The following is a 27,829-nucleotide window of genomic DNA, read 5'->3' as shown; positions in this document are numbered from 1 at the left end:
TAGGGAACAGAGGTAATTAGGTAGGTTATTAAAATGCAATTTATGAAACGGAAAAAGCAGTAAGTATGCTGGTAAAGCTGATTAGCAGAGGTGAGGAAAGCAATTAGATTGAAATGCAGCAATCCATGCTCAATGAGTTTGAGGATAAGACTTTTTACACATAAATGGAAGACAATCAGATTGCATCCATTATCTTCTGATGCTTGCAGTGTCCACCAACATTATGTTCAGGGGCATCTTGTTGTTTGCTCTGCGGTTAAGTGGATAGCATTGTACTGCTGGAGAACTGAATAGCAATCCAACCCTGAGTTCCACTACCACAGAAGTATAGTTTGAAAAGTGATTACATGGCACAGAATACATGTAGGCAGCAATCCTAAACACAGTTGTTTAGAAGTAGTCTGTTGTAGATGAACAGCAGGAAATAAGCTAAACTGGCAAAATTCTGCTACCTTTGTTGTATTAAGCAGTTACAATAGTATTGCAGCTGACAACCAATGTTAAGTATGGCAAATGTGTTTTTCTTGTTCATTCCATTGACTGCTGCTATTCTTGTAAGTATAGAGGGGCGCTAATTGCTGCACAGTCATATTCATAAACTTTCTTGAAAGATCCACACAGTCAGCAAACCTTTGGCTCTTGTTAGAAGTCTAATCAGTAATATCAAGCAGAAGAATATTGGATCAGGTATTGATCTTTACTCTTTTTTAACTTGTATGGAAATGCTTCTGATTTTCCTAGGGTTCAGACGTTTCCTTTAAGCTTAGTACATCCAAATAAATAATGTAAGCTTTAGCGTTCTCTTTTACTTTACTTAAATGATACTGCTCATACAACCAATTCAGATCTGAACAATGTCACACTAAGATTGAAATTTAGCTTCCTCTAATTAACCCAATTAAGGGAAAAAATAGTCTACTTACACACTGTCACCTGCTGCTTGTGGGAACACTATTTTTGCCTGTGCAAGAAACTTCTCATCAAACTTGAAGTGGAAAAAAGTCCTTGTTCCTAGACCTTTCTCTACAGATCAGAAGTGACAGCCACTGGTTCTGTTTCTTGCCTTTTAATTTTTGCATTCACAAGCAGAACTGCATGAGAAATGATTTCTCTTCCACCTGTGAACCTTTGGGTCTTGCCTTAAATAATCCCCATTCATTATAAATAGATTACATTAAAATCAATAAGACTGGCTAACTAAAATCCAGTTTGGAAGTGGACAGTTGCAATTGCAAATACAAGTTAAACTGTTGTTTACCAAACCTCTGCTGGAAATGCTGTTGGTTTTTTTTACATAAGCCAAACCTTATAACAGCGTTTCCCATTTGCTGGGTTGTGACCTGGTACTGGGCCACGGAAGCCTCAATACCAGGTCACAAGAAAAGCCAAAGCTAACCCCGCCCCCAGCAAAGCATGAGTTTTGCTCTGCTTCCTTCCTTTCCAGCAGCTGCTGGAATGGTCTTGGGTCAGCCATAGCTCTGGCAGAGGTTGTCCTTGAAAGGGCACCTGCTGTGAGAGTCCTCTCAGCCCCACTCACCTCACAGGGTGTCTGTTGTGGGGGAGGGAGATAAAGGAAATTGTGAGCCGGTCTGAGACTCTTGAGTGGAATATAAATCCAATGTCGTCTTCCTTTCCCATCTCTGTGTTGTGCAGAGAAAAGCAAGGCTTGAAGACTGACACAGGCTACAAAACCTGAGCTTCGTTTTCCTTCATTCCATCTCCCAGCATCTCTGTGTTGTGCAGAGAAAAGCTAGGCTTGAAGACTGACACAGGCTGCAAAGCCTGAGCCCCATTTTGCTTTCTTCCATTTTCCAACATCTCTGTGTTGTACAGAGAGGAGCTGGGCTGCCTCTCCTTCCTCCCCCCCCCTCCCAGTGTTTGAGAGAAAAGTTGAAGTCCACTGGCACTTTAGACCCATGAAGTGTTCTTCAAGGTATGAGCTTTCATGTGCCTTGCAGTATGTCCTTTTGGGGAGATTTCCCCGGGAGGCCTAGGTGGCAAAGAAGGGGAAGATTTTTTTTCCAGCCAAGAGGGGTGGGGAGTGAGCATTCCAGTAGCTATTTTTTTAACCAAACGACCCCTGGGCAGAATTGCTGCTGGCTGGGGTCATCTGATGGTGATTAAGGCTTTTTTTTCTTTGCCCCCCCTTCTTTCTTTTTCCCTGCAAGTGATGCTCTGTCTGTATTCTTGGTGCTAGGGAGCAACAATGGGAGGGCTTCTAGTGTCCTGGCCCCACTCGTGGACATTCTGGTGCTTTTTGGGCACTATGTAAGAGAATTTTGGACTGGATGGTCCACTGCCCTGATCCAATATGGCTTCTTTTATGTTCTTATATTCTTTATTTCCATGGCTTTCTTTTCTTTTCTTTTCCTTTCCTTTCCTTCCATTTCATTCTTTCCCTTTCCCTTTCTTTCCTTCCATTTTTACTGGATGAAACTTTTCTGTTCATCATACTGTTGTTGCAGACGTAGGAGCTCTGCCAATGAAAAGTTGGCATCCCCAGTTGTAGCCAGCTGGCCTTCTATGAGATTTCTGTGTGAGTGAGTGAGAGAGGTGTGGGGCAGAAAGAGATTATTGGAGATTACTGTGGTATATCTCAACAGCACTGGAAGTGATGGCACTGTGAACTTGGCACCATTTTACTGGTCCTGCTTTTAACAGCTGTCTGTAACCAAAATTAAACTCTTCCTGTAGATATTAAAAAGGATGAAAGAAGTTCACTGGCTAAATATTTGCACAACAGGTTGCTTTTAAAGGCATGGGAAACACAGCCAATAAAAAGCTGCAAGCCCCTCATAAATATCCTTTTTGGGATAACTGCAGAAAAGCTTGTATGAACTTTATATAACTTGAAATTAATTCATTTAATTGCAGTACAATTCTGTGCTACCTTTCACAGCAATTTCCCAGTGTTTCAGCCAAGGAAAAGTATGAAAAATAGCTGTCAAAAGATTTTCTTGAAACCAAGCAAGCTTGGTTGTAGCTTGAGGCAGGGTTCCAGTAGTAGCAGCTGAAGGAAGGGCCTACTAAATGTGTCAGCATATTTTGAGGTAGAGCAGCTGCCAGGGCTTAGTGTGGGTGGTACACAGTACTGGCATTCCTGATGGCAATGGCAACAGCATTCCCAACTGCATACACTGGCCAGTGCTGTTGAGGAAGGGGTGTGTAGGTGGTGCAGGCATTTGAACATGGGCATTAGGAGTGCTTGCAAGCTGGAGAAGAACACACAAACAGATAGGTGCATGCGGGTGTGGGGGTGGAAAGAGGACCTTGGGAATGTAAGAAAAAGTTGCAGACCGCCCACTTTCCACCTCCATTTTGGCTCAGCATGAGTTTCAGAGAGATTTTTCTGGAAACGAAGTTACTTCAGAAGAAGAGGCAGGTTTGGGAGAGTGCCCTGGAAGTGACATCACAGGAAGAGGTGGAGTTTTGGTTCAGTGTGCCCCAGAAGTGACATCACTTACCCCTTGACCTGGAAGTGACACCACAGGAAATGACATAATTCCTGTCTCCCAGCTCCACCCCCAAAGTCTCCTGGGTTCAGCCCCAAATTTTAGTGGGCCATGAAGGAGAAGTGTAAAAATAACCGGGCCATGGGGAGAAAAAGTTTGGGAAATCCTGTTTTAAAAGATTCCATTGTGTGTCCTACCCTATTGCATCTTTGCCTTACTAACACAAATGTATTTGCAATGCTATTCTGTCTGGAAAAGCTTGTCTCTTTGAGATTACAAATATTATCCCGAGCAAACAAATATTTAGTACCTTTGAAAATAGATTTTCCCCATGCATTCAATCCACTTTTCATTTTCCAGTGTCACCTCCAACACACCTCTCTTACAAACTCTGTAATAATAACTGAGATGAATCAAACTGTGGCAATACACACATGTATGAGTGAATATTGCTATTCGCACCCCCCCCCCCTTGCTGCTGCAGAGTTTCTTCCACTTCAGATTCTTTTTCTTAAGTTAGTAACTGATTCTTTACAGATGAAACCCTTTACCTGCAGGCTGCTGCCAACCATCTGCCCCTTCCCAACTACTGGGGACTTCTTGGTTCCCACTATAATAGCATTTGCCATTTTTAGCAGTTATGCTAAGCCCCTAACTCATGGGTCCCCAATTGGTTGCCATAGATCCTGCTAAATGTTTTCAGAAAGTATGTGGGGCCAGATAGGGCTTTTGCCTAGCAGGGCTTCTAACTGGCCATTAGAGACCTGATTGGAAAAATATTTTAAAGTTGCTTCAGCAGCATCTGCGATCGCAGCATAAGGATCTTCAAAGATGCCAGTTCATGTTCTAGGCCACCTGGGCAAAAGAAACTAAGCTAATCATAAAAGTGTGCACTTAGGGACAATCCAAAACTAGGTGTTTTAAAATGACATTAATTTCAATGACAGAAACATGCATTAAGCCAAAAATGTTTAGCTTTGCTTAATAGTTATTAAATTACATTAACGTGCTTCCTCATAAACGGAACTTGTTCAGAAAATTTCCCCATTTCTTGTTTAGGGCTACATGTGTACCTGCATAAGACCCTATATATGCAAACAGATACTAACTTTCTGTCAGTGTTCACTGCATAGATGACTGGGCTGTGCCCGGCAAGCCCTCTTTAAAAGCAAAACTACCCATAATCCTACATGACAGTAAATTTCATGCATCACTTCTTGTCTGCTGAAATAGTTTGGATTGGATTCATTTTTTGTTTTTTTACCAGTAGTTGCTGTTGAATCAGGGCTGTTGTTTTGAAAAGGTGATACCTTGGTAAAACAAAGGTTTAAAGCACCTAAGGGGGGGGGGGACCAGGCTCAAGTATTAGGTCAAATTATTAGTTCAATCATGTCATCAGTTACATAGTCCAGTTAGTTCATAGACCTAGCAATCATGTCTTGCAGCTATACACATATGTCACAATTACTCATATTAAAGTAATGATAACATATCATAATGGCCTAGCTCTTAGCTATCAGCAGAGTAACTGCAATCTGTAATTAAATCTTTTTCTGCCAATGACATTAAAAATGACCTGTAAATCAGTCTGACAAGGTTCATCAACTTTTGCAAGCATTTGCAGTCTGTATCCTCAGTAGAGTGATGTGTTCTTACCTTGATTTCTAGTGATACTGGCTTCTTCACTCTAGAAGGAAATACAGGCTAGAACTTTATAGAAAGATTATAGAGCAGCATGTTTTGATATCATATTACTGCAGTTATTTTGCTATTAGGAATAAGGCCCGTTGTGGAGGAAAATACAATGAGCTCTAGAAAGAGGCTCTGGGTAAGTGTCCCCCCTTGCTGCCTTCCCATCCAAAGAGAAGACATTTGTTCCCCCACACACACACCTCCAGGGGAGCTGATGTCAGTCTGGAAAGCAACTGTAATTCTGAGTGATCTCCAGCCATCACATGGAAATTGGCAACAGTGATTTCCCTGGTGGAAATGGCTGGCTTGGAGGAGGGCATCTATGGCATTGTACCTGTTTTGAGATCACACCCCTCCTCAAACTCACACTCTCCAGGCTACACCCCTCAAATATCCAGGAATTTGCCAACCTGGAGCTGGCAACTGCTAAGTCACTGTGGCTGTCATAATGGGGCTGCTGCTGAACAGGAGCAAGCAGCCAGGCCTAGTTAAGTCATGCTAGACAGGTGGCATCAAGTCACCCAGAGGATGCTGCCAGGCCTAGGGTAGCCAGCGTCCAGGTGCAGCCTGAAGTTCTACTGGAATCATAACTGAACTCCAGACAACAGATCCCTCTCCCCATCCTGGAAAAAGTAACTGATTTGGAGGGTGGACTGTTTTCCATTCTATTCACCTGAGGCCTCTCTCTTTGCTGTTATAAGTGGTTGCCTAGCAACAGCCTCTGGCTAGGGCTGAGGCTGAAGGGAAGAGGGAGCAACAGGAAAGTGTCATGGCCTGTGAGTAAATGTTCCCAGTGGGGCCTGGCCTTGCCGCCTAGTTGCATTACAATGATGGCTCCCTGGCTATTTCTGTGACCTTCAGAGGCTGCATGTGCTGGAAAGCCAGCTGTGTGGGCCATTGATGGGTGGCAGGGGTCTTGCTGGTGATGCTTTTTGAAAAGCCATCTGACAGAGAGGACACAGAGAAGAGTTGGAGATTGTCTCTGAGGTAAGACTGTTGGTGGTTTGTTCAACATTCCTGGAAATGCAGAAGGTGGGGGCAGGAGAGTCAGCCAGTGGGAGGCCAGAGGCTTGGGATGTTAGTACAAATGCTGCACTGTAGCTTAGAAAAAGGAATAGTTTGGAATTTCTTTAGTTCCCCAAACTTCTATGTTCTGTAGTTTTCAGTGTCAAGCAATTTAAAATATGATGTCATTAAGGGCACAATTTCAATCTATTTTTAAAGTCTGTATTATAGAAGGATGTTATCATTTGAACCAGTGTATGGCAGTGGACAATAGGTCAAGTAATTGTTAGTAATTATTTTGAATAAGTAGTTTGGCTTGTTACATTTACAAGGTTAAAGGACAAACAACATGGCAAATGGAATCCTCTTTATTTGCAAGCCAGGTATAACCTCACAAAAACATAATGTGCAAGTATCCATTTACAGAGCTATTAGTGCCAGTCATTCTAATTGCCAAGAACTAGTTTCTTTCTCTTGCAATTCAAAGAAAATGGTAATGACTGAGCATCATTCAGGAGATGTACAGAATTTGTTGTCCTCAAAACCCAAACCACATGGTCAGGCTCCACTAATGTTTTTTATGCTTCATACTTAAGGACAAGATAAGCCATGTTGGATCAGACCAGCGGCCCATCCAGTCCAGCACTGTCACTCAGTGGGCAAAACCCAGGTACCATCAGGAGCTCCACCTGCAAAGCCAGAACTCCAGAAGCCCTCCCACTGTTGCCTCCTAACCACCAAATGTGTGACTTTGATTGTGGGGCATGAATTACCCTTGCATTTTTTTATATCTTCTTTCAAATCCTGCTTAATTTATACAAAAATCATGTATTTACAAAGGATTGGCCCTCCCCTGTCAAAAACAGACTGCAGGCAGGTCTTGCTGATATACTTCCCCAGACTTTCTACACTTCATCACTCTCAAGTTCTTTCCTGTTCAGAAGAACTGTGCAACTGCCCAGAATTTAGGAACATTTGAGAAACATTAAACCCTTTACAAATCAGAATATCAGACTTACTTTGTGAATCTTTTGTGTAAGGCAGAACAAGCAACAGGTATCAGAACAGCTCAAGATCAGACTGTTGCTACACAGGTGGGAAGTTAACCAAAGGCTAACAATAAGCATTGCAGTACAGACAGTACTAAATAGGTACTCCATATTTCTCTTAGTTGCGTATAGGATGCCACATGTCTATGGGCATCCTTCCCTGCCTTTGACACCTTCTAGTGGAAAACACTGGATTGAACCTCCATCTGCCAAAGCATATTTGAAAAGTACTTTGGCCTGCTTCCTATTCATATCAAGAAAAACAAGCCTCTGCTAGAACTTCACATAAGGATGGCTTTATGCTGGAATGCTGCCCACAAATAAAAATAAATAAAATAAATACATCACTTCCAGATCAAATATTAATTACATGCTAAATAGAATCATCCTATAGTTCAAGGAGAAAACGTATAAACAAGAAGCTGGGCCTTAAACCAGCAGCAATATAAATCTCAGTTTTGAGGGATTCTGAAAGATAAATAACCTATCATTATGAAATAGAAAAATACTGGATTGCATTAAAAACCTCCACTAAGAAAGTAACTGTTAAATGTCACTATGAAAACCCAGTGGCAATATGCCTTAAAAACATAATGAATTAAACATCTCTTTAATTATGTTCATTATGCTGTAGTTTCTTCATCCTTTTCCCCCTTCTTTTTAACAAACCACATACACATATTGGTGAACGGAAGTTAAAATATCTGATTACAATACAACTGGATACCAGGTGTCCTTTTTAGGTATTCCTTTGCAATAACTTCCTGAATATTGTAGTTTTCATCGGCAAACCCTGTTAACCTTCCTTTTTAGGTTGGCTTGCTATGATATGAGGTTCAATCCCCTGAAGTCTGATACAGTTGGTGATTGTGATTGCAGCCTTGTGCATTCATTTCTCAGAACACCAGTTTAATCTTAGCGTGATTTATAGTAAGTGATTCTGGTTTCCAGTCTGGCTGAAAAAAGTGAATATTGAATGTCCGGGCCCAGTTCTCAAACACACGTTTCTCTGTGATAAAGCGGTGATGACTGCCCTTTCTTCCCCGTTCATGTGAAATGTACATTGTACATTCATCAGGTCCCAGAGGTTCATAATAATGATAAGGTACTGAAGGATGATTGGGATCCCTGCAGAAAAAGAAAACAGAAGGAAGACACAAATGTACTTATTTTGCTGATTGGAGACACGCTAATCATTTGATGGGCTCACAATCTTTCTTTAAAAGAAATCCAGCTGAAGCTGAATTAATTTCATAAAATAGCACTTCAAGCAGTATTTAAATAATTTTATCTCATACAATTAAAAATTTCTACGCTAAAAGGAAGTGGATGAGTATACCGCAGTGCCACATTGCTACGCAGAGTATGTGAAGCCTGATGTTTGAAAGAGATATGTATCTTGCCTGTGTTTGAGAGAAGACCTACCGAGCCATTCAGTTGCATGAATAGGCTTTCCAAATGGGAAGCTGATCCCAGCCCTTTGATTCTGTGATTCATACACACATGAAAATCCTAACGGCATGGTGTATACGATAAAAGCATACCTCATTGTTACTCCTAGCTATAGGCTATCAGCCAGCCATTGTCCCTTTTTAAAAAATGAAATCAAATTCAGTTACAAAGAGAATCATTTTATTTAATAGTGCTAGATTTAATATATTGGAATATTACAGGTATCAACCACAGTCACAGAAGACACTCCACCCTATGTTACCCTGCAGGGTAAATAAGCACCTCGAAGATTTGTCTCAATTGGTGTTAACATTAGTCATGAGCTAGTACAAATGCTTTTCATCTCTGCATCAGTGGTACCTTTATGGAATGAAACCATCTTTATTTAAATTGCAGAAGTGTGGGGAAGATACTGAGTGAACTGCAGTGGAGTCTGTTCATTTTATTGTCCTTCTCTGTTATGATCAGAAAAGAAGTGTACCTGAAACAATCCATCATGTATGGTGCAATCTGATCTCTCAAACAAGGCAAGATTACAGAACGTTTCTGTCCACAGAAATGTAACATTAGTTTAGCTGTACTGTGCTGGACTGAAGAAAACTGCTCTAGAGTTATGATTCTAGCTTGGTTTCAAATTACAGGGATTCTAAACTGAACAATATGTCAAAGGGCTAAATTACATGTGCTGCTGGATATTCAACTAATGACTAACTCTTGATTTCTAATTTTGCCCTACTAGCAATTGGGAATGAGGAATCTGGACTGGAGACACAGCACAAGAGAAGTGAGGCTTTAGCTCTCTTTCCTCATACCTTTCTGATACAGGCATGCTTTTTAATCCCTGATTTTTACAAAAAATGTAATAAGGGTCTTTCCTCTCTATATTAAGGAACTCAGGAGAGGGAAGTATTCTTTACTAACAATGCAACTTTGATTCAGGTATCTCTCTTTATCTCATCCACACAGAGAATGAGTTACTTTTTAGGGGCAAGCAGATGATACAAAATTATGTAGGATGGTGAAAACCAAGACTGACTGATGAAAAACTGAATTATATAAGCAGTTTTCCATTTAAAAAATACAAGACATGGTAGATAGGTGAGAACTGTAGTAGACTTCATCAACCATAGTTCTTCTGTTCTACAGGGGAATTTTCCAAAGTCATAACATAACACAGTTCCACTCGCCTCTTTCCTCTAAGGAAAATTAGAAAACTAATGATGGACATAACTTTCTATGTTTATGTTTAATTTGATTTATATTAATTAAATCATTAATCCACAATAATCCTGCATTGAGCAGGGGGTTGGACTAGATGGCCTGTATGGCCCCTTCCAACTCTGTGATTCTATGATTTTATGATGACATAACTTACATAGAAATAACTCTTGTCCTTTCAGAGAGATTTGGGGACCATGTATTTTACAGGATGCACTGAAAGTGCAGGACCTTTGTAAAATTTAATGCTTATTCCACTGGGGTTTATATAGCAAGGCAAGAAGACTGTTATGCGATAAGGTAATGATTGAGGACTAGTAGTTCATTAGACCGGGATACTTTGTAGAACCTGTGGACACTTATTACATTTTGAGAAACAGGAGGTGGGGCAATTGCAAAACGGCTGTCAGACACTCTGGACCAATTATAAAATGTTAGAAGGTTCCAAGCCAAATGTGCTCATATGGTGGAAGCAGCTGCTGTCAAACAGCAGACACAATGACAATGTATTTGGACTTTTTCTGAAGCTTTTAATACTCGAATGAAGTGTAGGAGAGCCCAAATTGCTATTTTCTTTGGAGAAAAAACAAGTGGGTGTCATGAAATACCTGTCTGATCACCACAGCTACCACAGCCATCACACTTGTAATCACTGCACTTGATCACTACAAGAAATGTTTCTGGCTTTTGTATGTATTTCAGTGGGACAATGTCCCCTACATGCTGTTCCTGTACATAGTCATTACATGATCAGCACTGAAAAAGAAACATACTTTTCAAGATTCCCTAATGGCTGGTTCAGATGGACAGAATGTTCCTTGCACAATTCATTCCACATGCCACAAAGGATATGAATCTCCCATGATACTTTCCCACCTTGGATACTGCCTCAGAATTCTGGAAGTCATTTCTGTAATAATGGTGCCACATTTTTCAGCCACCTTTAGTCACATTAATTGCTTCTAGAAGCAATTGTACCTATAGAGAAGCTGCATTGCATTTTAGCTTTTCAGTGTGACTACAACTCTGGGTGGACATATCACATGGAGAAAAAGTTTAAACATGTCTGAAACAGCCTTCACTGTTCTAGACCTCAATTGGGCTACAGTGGACATGAGACAAAGAGTAATGTTGTAGGACACAGTTAAGAGAGCTACTTTCTTTTGAATGTAACAGAGGAATGTCTACAACTGTCTGCGAAGAAATCATTTACAAAAATATAATATATAAAAATATGAATAACATTTGCATAAATATATACAATAATTATAAATATTAATATTAATTGGGCTGGCTACTGCGAGACACTTAACCTGTATAATTCAGTTCTTCATTTTCTTATGTAACCATTCCTACTGTTATGCATATTCTGAAATTATTGCTGCTTCCAATTACTTTCGTGTTTTTAATTCATCCTATTTATTATCTAATACATATGCTAATTTTATACCAACATTAAAATTGCTTTTCTGAATGATCATTTCAGCACTTGTTATACTTAATTCTTCTAGAAAATGTGCAAATAGAACTTTATCTACAAAAGCCATATTTTAAAATAAAAATGGGCTGTTTATTATTTTAAAATGTAGATTTACCAAACATACAATGAAAATTTGAAATGAATGTCAAATTTCCATTTTTTTTAAAATACCAAGAGCCCTAACATATCAAAGTGGAGTTGCCAAGTTCCCTTGCCGGTTCAGTGGAGGGATCTGAGGGGCATTCCGGGGGGGGGGGGTGTGGACAGGGATATCATGTGGGGGACGCTCTGCTTTTTGGGTGGTGACATCCCTATTTAGGGGAGGGGTTTCCCCCACCACCCAGCTGGACTGCAGTGGAGAGAAGCCCCTGAAACCTGGGGAACCTCCTCTGGGGATTGACAACCCTATAACCAAGATGCTTGTATGCTGAAAGGGTAAAAAACAACATTTTTCTTGTTTACAGATATTTATTTGATGCTGTACATACATTCCAATCCAATACACTTCAGTATGTAAAAAATTCTTGTGTGTTCAGAGGCCTGTATTTGTATAGACTTCCACATCCATCAAGTGTAGGTGCAATGCTTTTACACCACACAAGTATCATTAGGCATGTACTTGCTGTTCTCAGGCTACTGAGTCCTGCATCATTATTCCATCCCATTCCTCCATTGCTACAGCTAATGATTAGCAACTACATCCTATATATGAGGGAAGAACTACGCACAACAAGAAACTTGAAAATGCCACTGTACTGTGCATCTTTCTTTTTCCTTTGTAGCTCAACAAAGGATATGATATGCCCTTGTATTGCACATTTTCCTATCATTGACTTGCTTATCTGGCAGCACCAGGTGTAAGACTAAACACAGTAAGATATTGCATATTTTTTCCTATATATAACCATGAAGAAAGAAATAAAACTGTAAAAGGAACTCTGAGCATTTTTAATATCCAAATTTGCTCAAACTTGTAAGAGATTATTGGAAAAACACAGTAAAAAAAATGCCTGGACACAAACTTCCTAGATATCCTAGAATATGAGAGTAATGAATGTGCACTTAGTGCACAAAGAAGAGTGTTTCTGGATAAGCCCCACTAAATGTACTTTCCATCTATCTTCAGTAAACATGGATGATACTAGACTGAAAAGGTCTATCACAATGTAGGTCCACCTTCACCCACCTCAAATCCTGAGACAATGGTGAGTTCAGATATAACATGAAACCATGGTTTAATCTGACTAAGCATAATTAATTTATCATTTCAATAAGAACCACTAACTATGATTAGTTGCAATCCATAAAACAAGGATCTAAAGCTGGTTCATTAATAGTTACTCTTACCAGACGTTGTTAACAACAACATTTAATCAATCTCCCATCCCAGCTTACACCAGGCTCTGGACGTTTTACAACACAGTCATACAATACAATGGCTTCACATTAAAGACAAATGTGGTATCCTGGCTTGTTTCCTGTGAATGCTTCAAACCATCCCCAGCTATAGAGAACAGCTCAAAATTGAAACTGCTCTGCTTTTTTATCTTAAAAGTGCAGGAATAATGGAATGTTCTATCGTTACATGAAGCAAGAAGCGCTATCAGTTTTACCACCTAGCGGTGGGGGGACTCTTACGCTCAGGACTTTTTTTGCAGAAAAAGCCCAGCAGAAACTCATTTGCATATTAGGTCACACCCCCTGACACCACCATTGTTTCACACAGAGCCTTTTTATAGAAAAGGCCCAGCAGGGACTTATTTGCATATTAGGCCACACCCCCTGATGCCGAACCAGCCAGAACTGATTCCTGTGCGTTTCTGCTTTAAAAAGAGCCCTGCTTACATTTTTGTTGTCTCATTACCACTGGGGTGCAAGTCTGTGGCTGGGCCAGTCTTTGAAGTACACTCCCCATCCCACCGGTCCCAATGGAACCCAGGTGGCTTACAAAGCAGGCTGCAGAATCCTGGTTCACAAAACTAACAGTAGTAACAATAAACCATTGTTTCATGTTCCACCTGAACCAAACCTTTTTCTAAGCTGACATCCTACATCTCTTGGGCTAGATGAAAGTCCTAACTCCTCCAAATTGAATTAGGGTCAGTTTAAGAATTTGATGTCCCTAGTTTGAATTCTGCATATTAAGCACAGTGTGTTAACTCTTCTCTCTGCAATTAAATTTTGATGCTAGCAAATGAAATGCATGAGCAATTTATACCAGAAAATTGCTAGTCATAGTCATTTATTAATATTAAAACAGATGCTATTTTACCACTCAGTGATACTGGACATTAATCAGTATTTTGTCAGAATTAGCATGCTTATTAATATCACAGCTGGGAGGCATTTATAGATGGCAGTTCGTAAAACACATTACACCTCCATGAAAAGATATGCAATAGGCAATTTGTCTACTGATAATACTTACACGAACAGCAGAGTTTGAAGTAAGGTAACTAGGGTAGAAGAAAAAGTCTCAGCAGTCTTTTCTATTCTATTCAGTTGAATGAGAAGTGAACTCTTGAGGAATTTACAGTGCAATATAATGCACAATGGGCTTAGACTGAAACAACTCTGCATAGGATTGTGCTATTAACTTACTACTGCTGGGAGTAAGTAAATGTGCCAACCTATAGGGAAATACAATCTTTCTTTACTATCAGGACTGAACATGTGTAGACATAATAAGGAAGCATGCCAGGAAAAAAGGGCCTCTCAGAAGGTGTCGTGGCTAGAGATTGGATCACAAATACCTGGGTTGGAATCACTCCTCAACCATGGTGCTCTCACTGAGGCCAGCCACACACTCTCAGCCTGATCTACCCCCAAACATGCTATGCTGAGCAATGTGTAAAATGAAGCTATAACTGTTACCTCATTGTGGGTTTTCAGAAACTTTTTCCTGTTTTGCTGAGTTATTTTACTTTTCCAACAGTCCCAATTTTTGTCAACTGTTTTTGACTAGAGTAAATGCTTTACCACGCAGAATTGTCAGATCACTGCAAGGGCATTAGCTATCCTCAGAGACTCTGTCCTTGTGATAGAGTGGTAACTGCAATGTTACCTTATTTTGTATTTAGTTGTTATTTGTATTTATCTGTAAGAATTACATATATATTGCTTTTATATATTTCCCTCAGTGTTCACATAATTTTAATCTGTTACATGTTTTAGCTGGCAATGAAAGGTGTGTTATTTTGTCTATAGTAAAGTTTATATTTTGTGCCCTTAGAATTAGGCATATGTTAAAAATATCTCTGGGGTTGTTAGCAGGGCTATTGTTTTATTAGTTCTGCCAAGGTGCTTTGGGGCACACAGGCTGTCATGATCTGTGCTGTGTTGTGAGAGAGAGGCCTAGTGAGCCTGTGAGGCCAGTGTTTCAATAGGAAGAGACAGCCTACAATCCCCAGAATGCTTGGCTCTGGTTTCAGCCAATCAGCGTCCAAGTAGGTTCTGAGGAGAACAGTTTAAAAGCATTCTCTGGTCTTTTCCTCCTGAGAGATCAAGCAGGAAGGAAGGCTGCTGTTCAGGAGAGAGTGAGCAGGCTGAGGCCTGGGACCTAATAGACTAGGACAGTTAAGTTTAGTCACGTTAGGGGATTTATGTTTATTTTCCTTTACCCACGTTACTGTAGTTTAAAGCACCTTATCTGTTCACTTATCCTTTATTGATTACCTGTTTTAAATAAACCATCGACACGCCTATTTTCTTGGCTAAAGGAAGGGATCTGAAGGGCTTGGGAGGGGACTCTGGGCCTTCCCAAGGGACCCTAATTCCACAGCGGTGGCAGTGTCAGGGGGCACCCCCATCTGGGTTGTGACACAGGCTCTCTGATTTTGAAGTGGGAACAGAAACTGTTATCTCAGTCTCTTCCAGTTGTATTTCAATACCAACTAAGATGGTAGCTCTTATATTTTTAAGAATAATCAAGGACACCCATTCATCTGCACTATTTGGGTGGCAAATCAGGACAAGCAAGAGGAATTTACAGGGGGTATTATTCATATGGAACTCCTGTATCCTGAATTTTTGTCAGAGCTGAAAGTTTTAGAAACATCTCAAGACAATTTTTTTTATTTAAGTAGTCTCCAGAGGTAAGGGCTGAATCAGTGGAGAATTGGAGGCTTTAGCTCATGTTATGGTTCAGGTGTTTTAATGAGATTTTAATTAAAAACTATAAAATATGGGATCTTCTTGTGATGGACAGGAGGCTGTCCTGCCCTGAAGGGATAAAGAATCCTCAGTTGAACGTGTGGGAGTGCTGCTCCAGCATCCAATCACCTTTCAAAGGGGGGCTGGAATGATGGAGAGAAACAGAGGGGGGGAGTTCAGGTCTGCCTCGGAAAGGACCGTGATAGTCTGGGTCTGCCTCAGTAAAAGGACAGTTTGAAGGGTCACTCTGCCTGGTAATGTGGTAGAGTGAGAGAGATGTAACTTCAGTTTCTTCACCAGCCCCAGATGAGGGATGAAATTATGTGACCTGGGTTTGTTAATGGAGGCTTTGTGATAAAGAAAAAGAAAGCAGTGATTCCTCCATCCCACTAGCCTCCACTTCCTAAATAAGAAAAAAGAAAAGAAAAAAGTTCAAACACAGTTCTCAAACCCTCCAATCACTTATAACCAAACAGAAGTAGAACTTAAAATAGAAGCCAGGTTTCTCCTTTGACTACCTGGAGATCTATGCTGTTGATCAGTTCTTTGAAACCATCCTATAAATAAATACATCTGTGTTGTTTATATACAATTCCTGGCTCAATGATCGTTGTATTCTACTTGCTCACCACAAAACTTACCTCACAGCAGTGAACCCAAAGCCTATACAGTTGCTCCCTTTAAAACACCTGGTAACTGAGGGGAAGGACTATGGTTTAAAATAAACCTAGTTTCCCCAAAATCATAGGAGTCTGTGTGGGTCCTCTCAGATGGTAGAAAAGGCGTGTCACACTATTGTTACCTCATCTTTCGGGCTATGCACAAAGTCTTTAAGTTCATTTTTTGTCTTAACATAGTCCCAATTTTTTTTTACATATAGAGGTTGTTAGAAACTTCCTAAATATTGAAAATATAAGTAATGAATGAGATCCACCAAGCTTGCAGTTTCCCCACTCTACATACAGTAGTAAGTGGCAGGTGTGAGGTAGAAACTATGCCTCTTCCCCCCATGCAGTATTCAGTTGTGGAAATTTAAGCCGTGTTGTAAACTGCTTCCAATGGCTAACTATGTTGAAATCCGAAGTGGCCATCCCATGGCAGCTTGATCACATAAACTGCCCTAGAACAGCCACCCACGTAGACAGATCACATCCAACTGAAGAAACTTGCCAATTTCTGATATGTGCAAACATACAAAATTTGTTTAAAACCTAAAGTCTCCTTCACTGATTAAAAAAAATCTATTTGGAAAATAATTTGAACTAATGTTTTTTACTCCTCTTTTCACCCATATTAATTTCATGCCAATTACAGAATTATTTTTAGCTGATAAATATTCAGAGGCTAGAAGAAACTAACAAGATGTGGATTAATTTTCTCACAGTGCAAACAAAAACTTTTAATATTTTATGCAATGTAATTAAATACTGTTTGTTGTTTTCAGAACCCAATCATGAAACCTGCCAATTAAGAGCTTCAGGGAAACCACAGTTATGTTTCATGGATAGTATAGATTTATATATTTATGTGCAACTCTGAGTTTTGCAAACTAGTCATAAATCCAGATTAAAATTTACCTGCAGAAATCTGGTGGCACCATGCCATAGACGTCTATCCTGTCACACAGCTCTAATGCGATACTCATTGTGAACCATCCAGTGCTAAGCCAAGTGTTGGATATCTTCCTGAAAACAAAAATAATTAAGTTCCCAGGGTGACTAATACTTGAGAAAAAACAATGTTAGGTGCATTTTTAAGTTATTAAAATTCATGGGAAAGGTTGTGAACATTGGGCAACTAACAGTTATTATGCTCTTCTACCATGAAATAGACTCAATTTTTTCTTCTTGATCAGTGTGCAAATGTTTTGGGTAATTGTTTTGTTTTTTGCTATAATGCTGCACCCAGCTGTGGCATTTGTCACTTGAGTTTTGTTAAACAGTAGTTAACTTCAAACTATGTATTGGCACAAAGCTTCTGATTAAAGGAAAGACTCTCTCTGTACATGGTTAATGAAGAATTATGAGATGGATTCACATTTATTTCAGCAGTTGGACATCTCCTGGATGGGAGTTGCTAGCTCTGATTCAGTATGACTTAATGATCCCGTTGCACTGCGGTGACATTTCAAGGAGACTTGGGGATAATATACCAGAGCAGTACAGGAAAAGGAAAGATCCCCTGAGCAAGCACCAGTCATTTCTGATTCTGGGTGATGTTGCTTTCACAAAGTTTTCACAGCAGACTTTTTACGGGGTGGTTTGCCATTGCCTTCCCCAGTCATCTACACTTTCCCCCCAGCAAGCTGGGTACTCATTTTACCAACCTCGGAAGGATGGAAGGCTGAGTCACCCTCAAGCCGGCTACCTGAAAACTCAGCTTCCACCGGGGATTGAACTCAGGTCGTGAGCAGAGTTTAGGACTGCAGTACTGCAGCTTTAACACTCTGCACCACGGGGTTCTTAGAGCAATAGAATCCCCTATTAATTTTATGACAATCACCAATATTTCTAAAATATTTAATTGACTGTCTGGAAAAAATCTGGAATATTACAGCATGACCCCATACCACTAAACTAGCACGCAATACTGCTAAGTAATGCCACCAAAAGAAGAGTCTGGTGGTTCATTATAGACTAATACATTTATTTTACCTAGGGTTGCCAATTTCCAATTGGGAGCAGAGAACCCCCTGGTTTGGAGGCCCTCCCCCCACTTCATGGTCATCAGAAAGCAGGGGGGTTGGGATGTCTGCTGGGAACTCCCATTATTTCCTATGGAGACTGATTCCCATAGAGTGCCGAATTGATCCACCGGTATTTGGGGCTCGGGGGGGGGGCTGTTTTTTGAGGTAGAGCCACCACATTTGCAGTATAGCATTTAGTGCCTCTTCTCAAAATATCCCCTAAGTTTCAAAAAGATTGGACCAGAGTGTCCAATTCTATGAGCCCCAAAAGAAGGTGCCCCTATTGTTCATTATTTCCAAAGAAGGGAAGGCATTTAAAAGGTGTGCAGTCCCTTTAAACGTGATAGCCAGAACTCACTTGCTCCTGGCTCCACCCCAATGTCTCCTGGCGCCATCCCCAAAGTCCCCAAATTATGGTGAACCTATGAATTACGGACCTCCAAAAAGTCCTATCATTAACAAGCTTGCTCAGGTCTTGCAAACTAAGGGCTGTGACTTCCTTTATTGAGTCAATCCATCACATGTGGAGTCTTTCTCTTTTCCTGCTGCCTTCAACTTTTCCTAGGATTATTGTGTTTTCCAGTCTTCTCATAATGTGACCAAAGTGTGAGAGCCTCAGTTTGGTCATTTTAGTTTCCATTGGCAATTAGGGTTGCCCATCCTCAGTTTGGAGATCCAGTTTGGTATAGTGGTTAAGTGTGTGGACTCTTATCTGGGAGAACCGGGTTTGATTCCCCACTCCTCCACTTGCACCTGCTGGAATGGCCTTGGGTTAGCCATAGCTCTGGCAGAGGTTGTCCTTGAAAGGGCAGCTGCTGTGAGAGCCCTCTCCAGCCCCACCCACCTCACAGGGTGTCTGTTGTGGGGGAGGAAGGTAAAGGAGATTGTGAGCCGCTCTGAGACTCTTCGGAGTGGAGGGCGGGATATAAATCCAATATCTTCTTCTTCATCATCTTCTTTGAGGCAGGGGATCCCCCAGTTTGGAGGCCTTCCCCCTGCTTCAGGGTTATCAGAACACTGGGGAGGGGAGGGAAATATCTGCTGGGCACTCCATTATACCTTATGGAGACCAATTCCCATAGGGTATAATGGAGAAGTGATCCATGGAGATCTGGGGGAGGCTGTTTTTTGAGGTAGAGGCACCAAATTTTCAACATAGCACCCAGTACCTCTCCTCAAAATACTCCCCCCCTCCATTTTCAAAAAAGACTGAACCAGGGGGTCCAATTCTACAGGTCCCAAAAGAAGGTGCCCTGTCCTTCATTATTTCCAAATGGAGGGAAGCTATTTAAAAGGAGAGAAATCTCTTTAAATGTGATTGCCAGAACTCCCTTTGGAGTTCAGTCATACTTGTCACACCGTTGCTCCTGGCTCTACCCCAAAGTCTCCTGGCTCCACTCCCAAAGTCCCCAGATATTTCTTGAGTCAGACCTGGCAACTCTAGGGACAATCCATATTTGATTTTATCTAGAATTGACTGGTTTGTCTTTTTGGTGACTGACAGTATCCTGATAAGGACTTTAAAAGTGCACTCAAAACTTCTGACTTGCCCAGAATATCATTTAGTTAAGCCCTGCAGTGCTGAGTACTTCTATGTCTTTCTCCATTGCACTCAACTTCAGACTCACGGGAAACACTGATTTTCACAACAGGACAAACAGCTTCCCATCAGATTAGTTTGGGTAAATGGCACAAGGGATAAGTCATTGGAAAGATACACAGTTCTGGAAGATCCCCTGTATTGCTGCCCATTTAAGCAATGTTAAAAATTTGCCTTGCTTTTTTTTTAAAAATCCATTTATTCCAGTCGTTGTCTTGTTAAGATAAAATGACATCTGCTAAAGCTTTTCCATTGGTGTCAAATGTGTTGTATGACTAGGAAATTGTATCCAGAGGCTGTCATGATTAACAAGGTGTTTTGTATGACCAAAACAAAGTTTGAGTCCATTGGAACCTTTATGAGCAACAAAGTTTAATTTTTGGTATAAGCTTTCATGTGCATGCACACTTCTTCAGATACACTGAAACAGTTTTCTTCAAGCCTTACATACAGTTAGAGAGAGGAGAAGGTTAGTTGCCAGGAAGGTTTACATAGAGTCAAGATGCAAAGGTAACTGGGTGATAACTATAGGTGAGATTGGATTAAAGCTGTTGGTAAAACCTGTGAATGGCAGCAAATTATCATACAAATAAGAGTTCAATTCTGGGCATGCTAAATCTCTCAGTTCTTGTTTATACCCAGAATTGAACTTTGTTGGATTTGGAGGTGTCACTGGACTCGAACTTTCGTTTTAACATCTGTTTGTTAACTCTTGTATTTGTATCCTAATTTGCTGCCATTCATACGTTTTACCAACTGCTTTAATCCAATCTCAGCTATATTTCTGCCTAGTTACTTATGCATCTTGACTCCAAATTGCCCTTTCTGGCAACTAACCCCAACTCCACCCTCTCTCTATCTGTTGCTTCAGATTAACATGGCTACTCTCCTGAATCTAGAAGAAGACAATAGATTTATACTCCACTCTTCTCTCTGAATCAGAGTCTCAGATCACCCTACGATCTCCTTTTTCTTCTTCCCCCACAACAGACACCCTGTGAGGTAGGTGGGGCTGAGAGAGAGCTCACAGAAGCTGCCCTTTCAAGGACAACTCTGGCGAGAGCTATGGCTGACCCAAGGCCATTCCAGCAGCTGCAAGTGGAGGAGTGGGGAATCAAACCCGGTATTCCCAGATAAGAGTCTACGCACTTAACCACTACACCAAACTGGCTCTATATTGTTTTGTATGACTAATAAGATAGGAGCTAGTTGCAATGGCCATGATACCAATGGAGCTATGCATTCTTTTTTGCATCACAAGACAAATGGAAAATATAGCCCATCCCTGATGTATAGGGTTGCCAATCCCCAGGTGGGGGCAGGGGATTCCCCGGTTTGGAGGCCCTCCCCCTGCTTCAGGGTAATCAGAAAGCAGGGGGAGGGGAGGGAAATGTCTGCTGGGAACTCATGATTCCCTATGAAGACTTATTCCCATAGAAAATAATGGAGAATTTATCCATGGGTATCTGGGGCTCTGGGGGCCCTGTTTTTTGAGGTAGAGGCCCCAAATTTTCAGTATAGTATCCAGTGGCTCTCCCCAAAATACTCCCTAAGTTTCAACAAGATTGGACCAGGGGGTCCAATTCTATGAGCCCCCAAAGAAGTTGCCTCTATCCATTATTTCCTATGGAAGGAAGGCATTTAAAAGATGTGCGGTCCCTTGAAATGTGATGGCTAAAACTCCCTTTGGAGTTCAATTATGCTTGTCACACCCTTGCTCCTGGCTCCACCCCAATGTCCCCTGGCTCCATCCCCAAAGTTCCCAGATATTTCTTGAATTGGACTTGGCAACCCTACTGATGTATGTTCACTGCGTGTTGGGTACAGTATGCCAAATTTCCAGTTCAGCTCTGTGATGGACAGAGCAAAGTCTGTCCCTGTTTTCATATCTTTCAATCCCATTATTTTCAGTCAGTGGACTCGAGGTGGCTTATTGCATTTTCCTCACCTATATTTCTCACCTTACCATACTTTTGTTTTGTCTGCTTTGAGAGAAAGCCGCCAACAACCAATGAAGGCCCTTCCATGTGCTATCCTAGCAACAAAGGGAGGGAAGAGGAATACATTCTGGGATAAACAACAGGTATTTCTGTATTTCTCAATGAAAATAAATGGAATTAACTTTTGGATTGGCCCTGATTCAGAGATATTCCTGCACAGTGGTTGAGGGCCGCATGCAAAGATCTCTTTCTCCTGCTCCAAGCAAAAACTGATAGCTAGAGTTGTTAGCTCTGACAGTGCTGGAGTCTGGATTCCCTCCCTAATTTGTAGTTTGCACTGTCAGAGGCAACAGTGAGGATAACCTGTTTGGCAATATTTATACAGTGCAAAGGTACCAAATGCCTCTACCCAGAAGTCCCACATTTGAGGCTGCACCCAACAGGGTGAAGCATAAATTTGCTTTTGTGCATAAATTGTCCATGAGAGATTGACCATATCAAAGAGGTAGGCTTACAGAACATGAATGAGCATATGTGGGTGGGTAAGTACAGCTTTATTATACTGAATTTTATTTATGACAAAAAAGTATTATTGTACTAGGCAGCAAAACCAAGGAGTCTTACAAAACAAGTTAGAGAGAAAAAGTTAGGCAAATTTTTTAAAAATGGTTCTGCCTCTGCTGATGATGCAACCATCTGAGGCTGACAGGAAAGCAACAGTGTCTTGTGTTTTTATTTTAGATTATGGCGAAAGGTTCTTACCCCCAAAAAATTCTTGTTTTACAACTTCTACGTTAGAATGAACAAAAATGAAAGTACGTCATGTGCTTATTAGAGGAAATCACATAGTCTTTTATGTGATGAAGTAACACACTGTCCCAATAATTCTGTGGTGCATACTAAATTACAATTAAAGACCTTTCTGCTCCATCACAGTCTCATTTATAATCTCTATGGAAATTCTTATTCTGCAGTTATTTCATTTATGCTTCTTTTATCTAATTACTGTAATATTGGTTCTGAATCATATTTTCTTAATGGACCCTTATTCAATTAGAAACTTATTCTCAAGTACAGCTACTTTGTAATCTGGTTTTGCAGCTTCTGTGATTAGATATCCCATATAATTGCCACTATTTTCTAAATGTTGTCCTACATTTTAAAATAAACATTGTAATGGGACATATTGCATCAGTTAGTCTTTTCAACAGAAATATTAACGGTTATTATAGGAGCAGAGGTGTCAGGTATTCTAGCTCTGGAATTTGAGTTTTATAATATATTATTTGCAATTGGTGTGGTTAAATGTTACCCCAGATAAGCCCATTCTATGTAGTGTGGTATGTCATATACAGAGGCTCTGCTTGTCTCTGTTTTCTGCAATTTTACCTTCCTTTATTAGGCAGTTAATTTTATGTATTTATTGTTTCTTAGAAAATGTTTGTACTGCCTTTTCAGGAACCTCCCAATTGGCACACCATTGACAATCAGAATCGGTTCTGATGTCTTCAATGTCAGCAGCAAGGGCTGAAGATGAAGGGGAAGGACCAAAATGAAGTTTCAGAGCCCCTAACAGAGGTGAGTTTGGAGTGAAACTGGTTAGATCCTCCCTTTTCTTTTAATAAAGGGATGGGGTAGGGGGAGCCAACTATCAGCTGTTTGGCAGTGCCTGGTTCCTTCACAGTTTAAAGGGTTATTATTTTCTGTAACAGTAGATTTAGCCCCAAGTCTACCATCATAGAAAATAACAACCTTTAAAATTTAATGGGACCAGGTGCTGCCAAACAGCTGTTTATTGGTCAAGCTGCCTCTTTGCTCCCTTTTTACACCCATACCCCAAACTCTCCCCATATTTGGAGACATTAATTGCTGTTACTCTCAGAATTTTGGGAGAGTTCTGAGTCTAGGTTTGCCAGTCCCCTGGTCTGGGTGGAGGATCCCCAAGTTTTTCAGGCTTCTCCCTGCTTTCAACCAGATGGCCAGTGGGGAAAAGCCCCACCTCAACAGCCACTATGTGCTTTTAAACTTCAGCAAGTTTAGAAGAGGGCTGCAACTGTTTGTGTTTCTGAATGTGTGTGTGCCTTTAAATATTGGCAGGAAAGCTATAGGGGGCGGGGCGAGCAGACATAGCCATGTTGCTTTCAGTCTAGTGTTTTCAGTCTAGTCCATGTTGCTTTCAGTTCCTCTGTTGGAAGAAAACTCCACCCCCTACACTGTTCTTTCATTTTCCTATTAGTCTGATTTCCTATTTCATTTTCCTATTAGTCTGAAGAAGCTGGTTGAAATGCTGCAGATGGTTACATTCAGCAATATGAGTAAATTGCCCAGTGAGATCACAAAAGTGTGTGCTTGCTAACTGTATTTATTTTGACTGCTTTGTGAGAGTGTGTGTTCACTTTCATTTAGTGGAAGTTTAGCTGCTGGAGGACAAGGAAATGAAGACTGTATTCAGGGGAACTGCTCTGCTGTATTTTTAATGTATTTATTTCAGGAAATGGGAAAGTCTCCTGGCTCCACCCCCAAAGTCCCCAGATGTTTTCTGAGTTGGACCTGGCAACCCTATCCAAGTCACTTCGGGTATAACCAAGCTGACCTAAAACAGCAATGTTTGGGTTTATTTTTTTTGCTTGGATATACTGACTACCCTACCAGTAAGGTCCGTTCCCAACTGGCTATTGCCACAGTTTCCCCATGCTTAGACCTCTATAAAGTATTGGAAGACAAAATCAGTTTTCCAAAGCATATAGCAGCCTAGGATGTTGCATACATGCTTCCAGTGAAAATAATGGTGCTTTGAAATGGAAAGAGCACATAACTTTGCATTAGATTTACTCCTCTCCAAAGTGAGCTCTTAATTTATACATAAATGCATTAAGTGGTACTTGAGCTTTCATCCCATTTTTACTATGTAGAAACATAATGAGTACACAAGTAATAAAAATAAATTTATCTTTTAGCAGGGGAAAAAAGAAGATGCCGTTTCAAACATTATCTGTAGAAATGTGTTAGTCATATAGAGGGTCACTTATTAAAAATTTGATTTGAAGATCTGTTTGCCAGCCATAAATGGACTCATAAAGAGGCAAATATTGTAATAACTTGCCTTTCTCCCAGTTGGAGATATAAGATGAGCACTTCAGAAGCACCTAATGTATGAATAATGTGTATTTGTTTTACAAGAAGCTTTACTGCTGCAATGTTCCAGGAATGCTTATATTCAATAAGTAGCCATTATAATTCACAGAACGGCAGCATTGGCTCCATAAAAATAAAACCCATCAATTCTCATTTTTCAAAACCAGTAAAATCTACTTTCAGGTATATTACCCAAAGTGAGATTTAAACGCAGTGTCGTCTTTCTTGCTGTGCTGCTCTGGAATTCTCTTTGGTGACTCTATAGAGACACTATTTTTAGCATTAGAAACTGATGGGCAAATAAATTATTTGATTGCATAGTTATGCCTTATGTTGCCATGGCTAAGTGCTAACATTTGACACATAAAATACTACATGTTAGTAGAAGCCAAAGAAAGACAAGCACATTCTAGAGACGTTGATTAAAATGAAATTAAGGTACACTGTTTTCTATTACAGACCTGAAAATATAGTAGTTCTCTTACCTGTCTTTTCCAGTTTCCCGTTTGAAGAGATCATCAAACTGAAGCATCTTGTGCCGAGATATCATGTATACTTTTAATTGAGGTAGAATCTGATTCATCAGTTGCAGATTATTATAAACTAACCCTTTTCCATCTCTCCTCATATAGATGGTGGGACCCCAGAAGATAAATACAGTTCCTTGGCTCATATTTAACAGTTCATTGCGATTCCGCAAAATCCTCTGAATGCTGGAGTGAGCTATGACTCGTAAACTTGTCTTGTTTCCAACATCTTTTCCAAATCCCTGTGTGGGTGCATCATTCATTCGTATCACACACTCTGTCTGGTCAATCTTGCTGCCTTGTTGGCTTCGCAAAAGGTGTCCTGAGCTTGATACCAGAGCACAACTTGTACAGTGCATTTTCAAAGGCTGTAGAGAAATATGAGACTCAGAAGAAAGATACTCAAATCTGTTGAGAATTTTAAAGGTATTATATAAGCAACTGAATGAATGGTAGACTTCTGCTATCATGAAAGACACACTACTCCTAAAGAATCAGCTGGTAGATTGCTCTCAGCCTAGAAAACACATTTTTCTTCAGAAACCTTTTTGCTAGTGAACAAAACTTTGCAAAGCAAGTTAAAGTAGATGCAAGGAGCAATTTTACCTGATTTCCCCTCCTTAATAGAGTCCAATGTGTCTCAGATATTTTGTTCATGAGGTTTCTACAACCCTAGCAATGGCTTTTTGGGGGTCTGGGCATACTGGATAAAGGGGAAGCTGGGGAAATATATGCCACTGTGAGCCTCTTCTGTTGATATGTCACAGAATCTGATGTTTTATTTTAATCTAGTTTTGCACCACCTGAACTGCTTTGACATAGAGATGATTCTCCGTGTAGCTCTCACTACTGCTGTGAATGTAGATGCATTTTCAGTAGCAAAGGTACATACATCCATATGGAAGTTTTTTCCTGCAGCCTGCTTGCATCAGTCCCCCATGGCTGCCATTTACCCTTGCTACTGGGGGAGTTTTTACACACACACACATAAATTCATTTGATTGCTCTAGCATTCACTAAATATTAATGAATCTTAGCCCATTTTGTTGTGGAATCATTAAAAGAAAATTACTGGCTGAACTCCAGAACCAAAAGGGCTAGAGACTAACTTTTTTTAAAAAGCTGTGAATTAGTACATTTTTGCAATAGATTTTTAAAAAATTTATAGCAAGATGACTATTACTGATTTTTTTTTAAAAAAAATAAACATGTAAAAGCCCTTCAGTTAGGGAAAATGGCAGTTGCAAGGACTAAGGTAAGGAACAGAGCACTAATGTGAGCAGGACCTACAAAAATATGCGCATTCCCATTCACTTGGCATAAAAAATCACTTCAATTGCAATCTTTCCTAAAAGATCTTATCAAGGGTTATACCAAGGCAGGTTTGGGGGAAATTGCAGGAAAGGAGGGGGTAACATGGTAACATGGGAAAGTGCAGTTAGAGATTATTCCCCAAAACAGTGCTGCAGCAGCAAATACAAATACATCAAAACATTTGTGTTGAAATAGTCTGGAAGACACTTTCATATACTTCATATGTTTTGTCTGCCTCTCTTGGAAAGATTAGCACAAACTTTTTAAAAAGAAGAGTTAATTGTTTACCTTATCTCAAATATATATATCGTTATAATCAAACAACATTATAACAACAGAATCTGCATCTAGTACATATAGGCATAAACATTAAGAAAATTAAAATTAAAAACCTTAACATATACTAGTGTTGAGAATCAGGGTTATCAGCTTCCTTGTGAATAAAATGTTACCACAGAACTTGGCCACTTTAATTAAGGTCTTGTTTGACTGATCTGCACACGGAGAAGGGATGTATAAAATATACCCAATCTACCTGGGAACATAGATAGAGAAGGGGTGAGGTGTATGGAGTGCATGTCCTTGTAGAATTTACAATGCAGTAACACATGCTTGGCTGTTTCAGCTGTGCTATATTGGGAGGGGCAAAGGCGCCAGGAGTATGGAATGCAAAGGTATCTCCTTTCTATAACTCTCAGGGCAAAATATTAAGCCAGGCCAGAGTGAAAGGAGGCTCTGTGCTATTTGGGAAATTTTATGGAATACAGTTAACTGGCACAGAGTTTCAGCTGCAATTCTCCATTGCCAGTTATAGACATGCCCAAGCTCTATCATCTTGGAGAGATGTATCTGAAATTGGTTATATTAATTTTTTGGCTCCTGAGGGCCCAATGTGGCAAACTGCTAAGGGGAGAAAGCCATACAGTTATAGTTTGTTGTCAATGGCATTCACCCAACCTGAGTGGTAGATATCTAAAAGAATTAAGGGAGATAATCCAGATGGATTTAAATTTAGCTTAAACCAAGGCATATAGACAACAGTAGGTATTGCAAGAGTTGCGAAGCTGCTGTATCGCACCTCTTGCAATACCTACCATGACTGCATTGTAAGAATTGCGTTTTGCACA

General features: G+C 40.3%; 1 protein-coding gene across 1 annotated transcript in view; it reads right to left on the bottom strand.

Moving 5' to 3' along the window:
* Positions 1 to 7,851: 7,851 nt before the first annotated feature.
* ST6GALNAC5 (ST6 N-acetylgalactosaminide alpha-2,6-sialyltransferase 5) overlaps positions 7,852 to 27,829 on the bottom strand; it is a 110,951-nt gene continuing 90,973 nt past the window's right edge. Inside the window, exons 3-5 of the mRNA XM_060232042.1 lie at positions 25,347 to 25,756; positions 17,078 to 17,185; positions 7,852 to 8,326 (exon numbers count right to left, since the gene is read on the bottom strand). Coding sequence (XP_060088025.1) covers positions 8,095 to 8,326; positions 17,078 to 17,185; positions 25,347 to 25,756 — 750 coding nt within the window. The 3' untranslated portion in view covers positions 7,852 to 8,094. The remainder of the gene's footprint in view (positions 8,327 to 17,077; positions 17,186 to 25,346; positions 25,757 to 27,829) is intronic.

Source organism: Heteronotia binoei, chromosome 2, assembly GCF_032191835.1.
Source record: "Heteronotia binoei isolate CCM8104 ecotype False Entrance Well chromosome 2, APGP_CSIRO_Hbin_v1, whole genome shotgun sequence".
In the NCBI taxonomy this organism is placed as follows: Eukaryota; Metazoa; Chordata; class Lepidosauria; order Squamata; family Gekkonidae; genus Heteronotia; species Heteronotia binoei.
The sequence above is the reverse complement of the archived record's forward strand: the minus strand, read 5'-3'. Positions and strand labels throughout refer to the sequence as shown.